This window comes from Triticum dicoccoides, chromosome 6B, assembly GCF_002162155.2.
Source record: "Triticum dicoccoides isolate Atlit2015 ecotype Zavitan chromosome 6B, WEW_v2.0, whole genome shotgun sequence".
Taxonomy (NCBI): domain Eukaryota; kingdom Viridiplantae; phylum Streptophyta; class Magnoliopsida; order Poales; family Poaceae; genus Triticum; species Triticum dicoccoides.
The window spans coordinates 244293381-244303239 of NC_041391.1; the positions used below are offsets into that span (position 1 = coordinate 244293381).

Consider the following 9859-nt stretch of genomic DNA (forward strand, 5'->3'; position numbering starts at 1 on the left):
GAGATGACTTTATCGATTTTGAACTCCATGACTCTGGTTTTCAGCACACACTGTGAGTGCGTGCGTAGGTGATAGTGTGTGTGCGCGCATGTTTGCTTACGTTGTACTTTGTGTTTTGGCCAACAGGGTTCAAATCCTGGTGCTCGCATTATTTCTGGATTTATTTCAGAATTTCCGGCGATGCGCTTTCAGTGGGAGGAGATGTTCCCCTTGACGACGAGGCAACTACGGTGACTTCGTAAATCTCAAGATGATATGCCGGCTCAGTCTCTTGGAGGTTCTCATAGGGGTATGGTGCGTGTGTGCGCTCATAGGGATGAGTGTATGCGCGTATGTAGGAGCTCGTCTATACTGTGTTAAAAAAACAATTTGTGTTACCATTTCCCTACTGATACAGTACAAGAAACATGTCCTATTACCTAACTAGGAACTGGATTCCTCAATTTCCCATCTTTGCTTTGGCGTCCCTTTTGGCTAAAAAGCAAATCCCACCCAAAAGCTGCATAATATCCATCCATCCACAAACGAAACCACCCCAACCCACAGTGACCAGTACGGCGTAGGCAATAACCACTTAACTGACCTTGTGAGACATGAGCTCAGCTCAGCCGGTTGGTTCCAATTCCTACCCCCGCGGCGCACCACCGACACTCCCTCGCCCGACCCCATCCGATCTCACCCCACCCGACAAATCATGGCCTCCTCGCCTCACCGCTTTGCACTGTTAAATCCAGTCCGCCCTTTCTTATCACCACGCCGCTGTACCCTATTCTACTCATTTTACACTCCTTGGAAACGGAATCCATGGCGCATAGTAAGTCCACACAAAACCCTACATGTGCAGCTGCGCCTCGCACCCCTTTTATAAAACCCCGCACACACTCGCACACACACTCCATCCCCCAAAGCAGCTCCCCCCAGTCCCAGCTCGCTCCACACTGGCCAGCCCGCAGCCCCTGGCACGCTAGCTTGCTCTAGCTATAAGCTAGCAGGGCCTCCCGCGTGGCATTGCCTCGTCCCGGCCGCCGGCGAGGGGATCCAGCTTGGCTAATAAGGGCAAGGCGGGCGGCGAGCGAGCTAGCGATGGACGCGGCGGTGGGGCTGCCGGATGCGTGGTCGCAGGTGCGGGCGCCGGTGATCGTGCCGCTGCTGAAGCTGGCGGTGGCGGTGTGCCTGCTGATGTCGGTGCTGCTGTTCCTGGAGCGGCTCTACATGGCGGTGGTCATCGTCGGGGTGAAGCTGCTCGGCCGCCGGCCGGAGCGCCGGTACAAATGCGACCCCATCTGCGAGGACGACGACCCCGAGCTCGGCAGCGCCGCCTTCCCCATCGTGCTCGTCCAGATCCCCATGTTCAACGAGCGGGAGGTACCACATTTCCGCGCGCACACCCACACATTCCGCCCATCGCCATTGCCACCAAGCTCGCCTCCAGCTCCAGTCCCCTCTTTGTTCCTCTCACCCATTGGTTCTCGCAGCATTTAACATTTTTTGTGCGTGATAATACGTGCAGGTGTATCAGCTGTCGATCGGCGCGGTGTGCGGGCTGTCGTGGCCGTCGGATCGGCTGGTGGTGCAGGTGCTAGACGACTCCACGGACCCCCTCATCAAGGTGAGGAGATCTTATCTCCGCCCGCTCTCGGGTCGAACAGTACAAGTAGTGGTGCCAGTGGTAGTACCGGCCTGGTAATTATGGGGGCTCATGTTCAGTTGTCGGTGACTACGCCCCCATCCCCCACCCCCAAACTATCCATGGTCCGTCCACCCGAACCTCGAAGCTCCCGGGATTCCCTCTCACTCCACCGTCCCCTTTTCCATTTTTCCCAAAGGGAAAAGCCGTGACACCCGGGGCGCTCGCTGCAGTGCCAGACTCCGACCGGCCTTGTCTTTCAGACACGTCGCCTGGGCCGCATCATATGGTACTGCCTGCCTCGCGGTCGCCGTCACGGCACAGGGCTTCTCCCTCTTTATAATTAAGAGCAAGGAGCCATTCCCCCAGCTCCCAGCGAGATTTGGCAGTTTGGCCATCGGCTATTAGTTACCAGTAATAACTCTCAGCCTCACCTAGCAGCAAACCTAACCATGTGCGGCGCACGCTGTGTAACAAACAATTCTGAAATGTTGTTTTTAACATTTGTGCCTAGTCAATTTAGACGCGTGTTCAGGAGGTGTAGTAGTACTAGTTGACACGCTTGCGCCTGTCGGTGGCCAAGTGATGTTGTGTCTTGTGTGTGCGGTTATACGGCTGTCTCTCCGTTTCCGTGATCGGAAAACAGGGGGGGCAAAGATCAAAACCGTTTTCCATTTTTATCCAGCCTCCAAACTGGGATTCACATTGGCGGGTCGCGATAATCGAGGAAGAGGGGGGCAAAAAAATCTGGGCATCTTTCGCGCGCGAAGGAACGACTCCCGATGATTTTGGCGGGGCGGGCTATGCTGGAGTAGCAAGAGGGCGCCCGCGGTCCTGTGTCGTCGTTAATTGGAGTTTGGGTGCGCATTAAATGCCCCCAACGGTTTGACCGACGGGCCACAAGAGGCGATTACCCTATCTTTTACCAACAAGAGCTGGCACTTGCCAGGGTATTTTCTTTCTTTTATTTTACGGCCTTCCTTCCTTGAGGTAAAAATAAAATAAAATAAAATAAACGGGAGCAAAGCAAGGCAAACCCCCTGGCATGGCTCGGGGTTATTCCCCTGGAAATCACGTGCGGGGCACGTGACGGGGCACGCCGTTAAATGTGTCATCAAGTCGCCACCGTAGTTGTACGTGATCCTCGCGATCGGCAGACAAGATTCCAGTAATTAAGCATGGGGGTACGTAGGCCGTGTCAAGGTATGCTTGGCTGGTACGGTGCTCCGTCGTCGGTTCTCATTACTCATTAGTTTGTTTAGGCCATGGTCAGCCCTTGCTTGGCCCAGCCTAGGACGTTGATTGTAATCCACGTTTGGTTCTACTACCACGCTTGGTCCTGGTTTACCAGGGGTCCACGATGTGTAAACCATGTGTTTAGTACAATGTAGTAATGGCATTACATGGTTTGCAGCTTAGTGGTTTCCAAGCTTAGAAAGATGCCAACAGTATCATTATCTTAATAGTATTGATTATGGTACTTGTCTCTCCAAAAGGAGGATACCATGATTGGAGCCCAATACCTCTATGAGAGCTGTGGACATTTTACGTCCCAATAATTGCCTACTCGTCATGAATATGAAATGTGATGCTCTGTGTGTGTTTGTCAATCAACGGCGGCTAATCATCATGTGTGCTTGGCCCGTGTAGGAAATGGTTCGGATGGAGTGCGAGCGGTGGGCGCACAAGGGGATCAACATCACGTACCAGATCCGGGAGGACCGCAAGGGGTACAAGGCCGGCGCGCTCAAGGCCGGGATGAAGCACGGGTACGTGCGCGAGTGCGAGTACATGGTCATCTTCGACGCCGACTTCCAGCCGGACCCCGACTTCCTGCACCGCACCATCCCCTACCTCCACCACAACCCGGAGATCGCCCTCGTCCAGGCGCGATGGAGGTTTGGTAAGTTTTCACCAAAAAATCCACTACTTCAAAATAAATAAAAAATTTGTGACTTCAACTTCCAACACTAGCGTGCGTTAGGGGAAGCAAAAGTAGAAAAATATTGGCATCTTGTGCGTATGTAGGCTAGAATAATCAAAGAGAAAGGCAGGAAGGGAGAAAGAAAAAGACAGAAGCCACCGTGCTTCAAAGGTTTCACCGCGATTCAGTCTAGGAATCAGGATCGGCGGCGAGTTTCCCTGTTTGGAAGCAAGCCTAGGATGCGTCCAAGCCCAACTAACTCTTCTTCCAACCGTGCTGTCTCGCCCGAAGGCCACTGGGATGTAGCTGGACACCTGAAGGAAGATTGAAGTTTCCTCTTAACGCTAAAAAAATAATAATGCCCGCAGAGCGTCATGCCTCGTCGGGGATAAGCTAACGCGGTGGTGCCAGTACGCTCTGCTAGATCTGGCGGGTGGGTTGCGTACCGTGGCGCAATGGTACGGTTGGGAGGGATGGCAAGTTAAGTCCTGGAGGGACGGCACGTCCTCGTGCCCGCCACTGTTGCGTGCGGCGCGCCTCGTTCCCTTCCTTCCCTGGGGCGGCTGGCTGTTGGGTCGGCCGGAGTTTACTCCGGCCCGGCTCCTCGCCGATCCGATCGCGCCGCGCGCACGATCTAAACGAGGGAGACCCCCCTCGGCCGTCGTCGTCGTCGTCGGTGGCGCCGTCGGTGATCCGAATAGTGCTGCGTGGCGTCCGCTCATTAGGCTCTCCGCGCTTTTCCCGGTTAGCAGCGTGGGCCACCGGACAGATCTTCGGGCGTCCACGTGGTGCGGGCCGCCTCTACATGACCCGCGGGCCCGGGCGTGGGCCACGTCGGCCATGGCTTCTTGTCACTACCGCTTGCGGTTGCGGTGCAGTGCAGGCAGGGCGTGTCGTGTCCTGGCGCCCGGGATTTGTCCTCGCAGGCAACAATAGAAATTGCCACGGAAGAAGAGATATATCTGAGATTCTCGGTGTTTAGTGTTTAGATCATCATTGCATTGCATGATGCCACCAGCTCGCGTCCTAGATTCACCTTTGGAGACGTGGGGCGCGGCCAGATTAGCGCTCCAATCCAATCCGGCGCCGGCTTGAATTGTGCCATGATCCCGTGATGTGTCTGCAAAGGCTGCAGGGTCCGCCCTATAAAGCTCCAAGATTTACGAGTGCTCCCTATTGCTAACCTCCAAGATTTACTTTTTATTCGACCGTGTCAGTGCGCCCACATCCTCTGTTCGGTCCAACTGTACTGTACGGGTGCACCACAGTTGGAAGTAACCGAACAAAACCAACCCTGTTATTATTCCCCCCACAAAACGGAACAAAGCATGCTCAATGTGTTTGATGCCGGTAATAGTAAAAAAGAAGGCGAGCAACTGTGCAAGTGTAACTATTTACTGTAAAAGTCCAAGGGTGACAGTGAAGAGTTGGTCTGGTAGTGACTTTTGAGCTGTACATTTTTCCCTGGTGACAATCATATACTGAAGATGCTGAGTGTCCTGTTGTTGGTGGTGATCAGTGAATGCAGATGAATGCTTGATGACGAGGATGCAGGAGATGTCCTTGGATTACCACTTCAAAGTGGAGCAGGAAGTGAGCTCCTCCGTCTGCGCCTTCTTTGGCTTCAACGGTGAGATTTCAATCCCTCCGTTCTTCCATGTCCTTTCCGATGATTTTATTCGATGTTGGTACCAATTTATCCGTGACATCTGTCTAACAATCTCAATGATTTCTTCTACCAGGAACCGCCGGTGTGTGGCGCATTGCTGCAGTGAATGAAGCAGGGGGCTGGAAGGACCGGACCACCGTGGAGGACATGGATCTGGCTATCCGGGCCAGCCTCAAGGGGTGGAAGTTTGTCTACCTCGGCGATGTTCAGGTACACTGATCAATCATGCAAACCATCAGATTCAGATAACATACAGCGCACATCCTTTGGCTTTTCTGTTTCATTACCACGTTCCTATTTTTTTAAATGAGACAGTAGTAAAAGGAATTTGACAGTGAAAAATTGGAGTTAACGAATATTCTGCAATGTTTCTCAGGTTAAGAGTGAACTCCCCAGCACTTTCAAAGCCTTCCGGTTTCAGCAGCACAGATGGTCGTGTGGTCCGGCTAACCTGTTCAGGAAGATGCTGTTGGAGATTGTGACAAATAAGGTCTGTCCCAGCACCATCAAGTCCAAATTCCTTTTTAAAGCCAAACAACTTAATTGTGTTGCTAACTCGGGTGCTATTGATCTATGCAGAAAGTGACAATCTGGAAGAAGTTTCATGTCATCTACAACTTCTTCTTGGTGCGCAAGATCGTCGCCCACATTGTGACATTCACCTTCTACTGCATCATCATCCCGACAACCATCTTTGTCCCCGAGGTTCATATACCGAAGTGGGGTTGCGTCTACATTCCAACAATCATCACTCTTCTCAACTCTGTTGGAACTCCCAGGTAATTAAATTATAGCCAGTAAGAGCTCACATTCACATAAAAATACAATAAGCAAGTAATGATCGTTCAATTATGAGTAGTATTTGATCAAACTGTGTGTTTACCTGACGAAAATGCATCAATTTTGGCAGGTCTTTTCACTTGCTTTTCTTCTGGATCCTCTTCGAAAACGTCATGTCACTGCATAGAACCAAGGCCACATTGATTGGCTTGTTAGAGGCAGGCAGGGCGAACGAATGGGTCGTCACGGAGAAGCTCGGCAGCGCCATGAAGATGAAATCTGCTAACAAAGCATCAGCCAGGAAGTCATTCATGAGGATGTGGGAGAGGTACTGAACCAATATGACAACCACACATATTTTGCCACCTTTTCCCCCTCGGCTTTCGGTTACTAACTTTCAGAGATGGAAAATTTCAGGTTGAACGTTCCGGAGCTCGGCGTTGGGGCCTTCCTCTTCTCTTGTGGATGGTACGATGTCGCGTTCGGGAAGGACAATTTCTTCATATACCTTTTCTTCCAGTCGATGGCTTTCTTCGTCGTCGGGGTTGGCTACGTCGGCACAATCGTCCCTCCATCATAACTGAAAGAACGTCGGGATCATCTCGCTGAGCAGTTCACAGTTCCCTGAGAAATCAGCAAAAGTTAGTTGGCCGTGTGCCGTGCATAGCCAGTTCAAAAGTAAAGATCACGCAGTCTTGTCTCGGTTTCTCTCTGTTTTCCTTTCCTCTTTGGAGACTGATAGTATTGCAGCATTCCCTTGAATGTGCTATTGTAAAAGAAAGCGAGGTGCAGTGTAAGGTCACTGCATGTGTATTTGTGGTGTTCTCTTTTTGCTTGTAGCAAGTACGTGCCCGTGGTTATGGGGAGTAGGATGTCTGCTTCCAAGTCGAATGTAATACTAATAGTATAAGAAAGGAAAAAGGTTCAGGAATGTGTGAGCAAGATCAGATTGTTCGGATTTTCCGTGTGCCGCCTTCAAAATTTTACGTGTGCAGTGTGCTAGATGAACCATTGTTCCCCAGGTAGTGCCAGTCGACACCTGTTGAAGCAGAAGAGAAGACACGCGTGCTCAAGAAAAAAAAACCCATCAAACCAACCAAACAAACTGGTATTCAGAATAACTTTAAACATCCATCCTAAGTTGCGTAGGTCTTCATCCTCGTGATATGCAGCAACAAGCATCACTAAGAAACATCGCTCGAACAGTTTCCTCCCCCCCCCCCCGGGATGTGGGAAATATGAGCAATTTACCATATGATTTTATTAACAGAAATACTAGAGAAAACTTGACTATTATAATAGGGATAAAACAAGTCATGCAGTCTGACATAGAGAAGGTAAGTAGCATCTTCATACATGAAATAGATGATCTAGAACAGAACATATGTAAGATAGAGGATAGAACAAGAAACACTAGAGCAAGAAAACGTAGCAGGATCATAAACAGAGAGGACATGAAGACATACGGAGCAGCGGCAGAAGTACCGGTCTTGGGGTCGATGTCCTCGCCAGCCATGTCGCCGAAGAGGTTGTCGACGTCGGGAAGAAGTCGTCGTTGGGGAAGTGGTCGTCGGTGTCCGGAGCGTCCGTGATGAACCGGTCAGTAGTCGCGCAGAGCGCTCCCCAAAAACCCTATCACCCTTCTACCGTACAAGACTCAAATCGGTGGCGAGAGGAAGATGTTGTTCTGATGTGTCTCTCTGGGAAGGAGCGACCTCTCTTTTATAGGCACAGGAGAAGGAGACGAATAGGCTGCGACGGGAGCTGAAGCAAAGAAGGGAGACGAAATGAACATGCAACAGCCAAAGAGTGCAGCGTTCGTATTCAATATCCACTACAACAAAACTTTGCAGCTCCCGAGTGACCTTTCGTATACCCGTCGTGCGTGGCAAAAATTTAGACATCGGCTCGGCTCATTCTGTTGGGACCCCGACTCATAAGTCGTGATCACCGAATGCACGTGTACAGTGATCCCAGAGATCAATGCTCACTGAACACACAGAAGCTGAATAACAAGAGTCTTACATCCATACATACCGTCTTACACAAATTATGACCATTATGGTCAAGTCTTACATTGATAAAGCCTTAAGGGCTGAACATCAAATGAAACACAAAGCAGCGGAAATCTTCGTCGAGAAATAGAACCCATGCCATCTGCCTTAACCCTACAGGCATTCTGACTGGGAAACGTCCTAGTTCGCATGTTCGTCTCCAAAGAACTCTTCTTCGAACTCCGGTTCTTCCATGCCTGGTCAATTAAATAACCAGTGGCAAGCCAATGAGTACTTTGAATGTACTCGCAAGCAACCCATGTTTTGGTTCAAGGTACAACAATGCATGACATAGGTAATTTTTTTGCAGAAAGCTAGTTTTGAGTGTAAAGACATGTTCAACCTCCTATAAAGCATGCATCAAGAGAGTCCAAGTAACCATGAGGACTGGTTATAGATATCAACATAAATATAGTGGGCACCAACCCATTTATCACAAACAGAGTGGGCACCAACCCATCTCAATCGTGTCAAGTCCCTTGACTTGACCCAAGTAGTTTTATCAACACACACACACACATGGTTGAAAACTCTGGACGTAGTTTAAGCAGCACCGCCCAACTGTCCTTGACCGTGGACACGGCTATTCGAATAGTTTTACACTCTGCAGAGGTTGCACACTGTACCCACTAGATCCGGGGAACTTCCGTGTCATCCACGACCCGCGGTACCTCAAGTACCCGGGGTAAGCACCCGGTCACTACCTTTCCCTAGACGACACTAACATGGAGTCCACTCGATTGGTAGTAACCCCCGTGCCCAACATTTCACATCATAAAGTCGTGGAGCCTCGCTCCCATATTCATCACATACCACAAGCACGGGGTACCAACGGTGTGTCCGGTGCTGTAAAGACAGACATGGCCGCCCTACCTGGCACGACCCCTTCCCGAGAGAGAGCACCAACTCTCCCCCATCACTAGTAATGCGGGCTCCAAGCTAGTATCGACCTAGGTAATCAATAATGCCCTTTCCCATATAAGGGTAGAGTGGTTGCGCATGTAAGATTGGGACAGTCGACAAATCTTAAATCTAATCCATTTTTGAAAACAACACACACACTTGCCTCGGTACACCACTTCGTCATCAAGTGGTTACCCATTTCATCATCTCCCTCGGGCATAAGTGGCACCCGACGGGGTTTTCGAAAAAGTCTTTTGAAAATACTTTTGTCTCCATCACCATGCATATACCCGTCCCTTTTTGCGTAGCAAACTACTTAGCATCTTACCTACTCCCACCGGCATAACCCTCATAAGAAGGTAGGGTCATGCACAATGCAAGTATCAACGAGAAAGTTTGGGGGCAAGCCATCAAGTGGTTACCCCTCATCATGATTCCGATGCAACAATATTAAAGAGCTATATGACATGCATAAAAAGGGTTTTATAGAAATGGTCAAAGGGCTGCTTGCCTGGCTCAGCAAAGTCTTCGGGGTCTTCAAAGTCTTCTGGTCCAACTCCTTCGTCAGCAACGCAATCTATCGTCGCAAAATATTAACGAGAAAATAAGGCAATAATAAAACAGAAAAATCAAAGTGCTCAGAAAAATGTCAACTCTTTTTTGTAAAATATTAGATGGAAATCTAAGAAGGGGAAACTTGCTAGTTTTGGATTTGGAGTGGTGGAACAGGAGATATGGATTTTCAGAGGCACATTTAAATGCTAAAAATCACATTTAAATATTTTCAGTGAAGAAAGGTTGGTTGGATTTGAATGGAAGTTACACCATTAAATATGTAGCAATATTTTGGGATTTTAGAAATTGGAATTAATCCATTTGGACAAATATTGTGTCCTGTGGAA

The 9859-nt window shown here is 49.7% G+C and overlaps 2 protein-coding genes across 2 annotated transcripts; one reads left to right on the top strand and one right to left on the bottom strand.

The window, feature by feature from the left end:
• Positions 1-1083: 1083 nt before the first annotated feature.
• Positions 1084-6944, top strand: LOC119322543 (glucomannan 4-beta-mannosyltransferase 1-like). The gene is made up of 9 exons (XM_037596026.1): positions 1084-1365; positions 1511-1609; positions 3278-3530; positions 5071-5181; positions 5294-5430; positions 5597-5710; positions 5800-5999; positions 6131-6328; positions 6418-6944. Exons 1-9 carry the CDS (start codon positions 1084-1086, stop codon positions 6578-6580), a joined length of 1557 nt encoding a protein of 518 aa, XP_037451923.1. The 3' UTR covers positions 6581-6944.
• LOC119322544 lies at positions 3558-5062 on the bottom strand. The gene is made up of 2 exons (XM_037596028.1): positions 3998-5062; positions 3558-3865 (listed from the first exon to the last, which is right to left on the bottom strand). Exons 1-2 carry the CDS (start codon positions 4391-4393, stop codon positions 3608-3610), a joined length of 654 nt encoding a protein of 217 aa, XP_037451925.1. The 5' UTR covers positions 4394-5062; the 3' UTR covers positions 3558-3607.
• Positions 6945-9859: the final 2915 nt, after the last annotated feature.

Coding starts and splice junctions, on each gene's coding strand:
- LOC119322543 (XM_037596026.1), top strand. CDS start 1,084: ATGGACGCGGCGGTGGGGCTGCCGGATGCGTGGTCGCAGGTGCGGGCG. Junction 3,531..5,070: donor CCAGGCGCGATGGAGGTTTG/GTAAGTTTTCAC, acceptor GGTGGTGATCAG/TGAATGCAGATGAATGCTTG. Junction 6,329..6,417: donor TTCATGAGGATGTGGGAGAG/GTACTGAACCAA, acceptor GGAAAATTTCAG/GTTGAACGTTCCGGAGCTCG.
- LOC119322544 (XM_037596028.1), bottom strand. CDS start 4,393: ATGGCCGACGTGGCCCACGCCCGGGCCCGCGGGTCATGTAGAGGCGGC. Junction 3,866..3,997: donor AACCGTACCATTGCGCCACG/GTACGCAACCCA, acceptor ATCTTCCTTCAG/GTGTCCAGCTACATCCCAGT.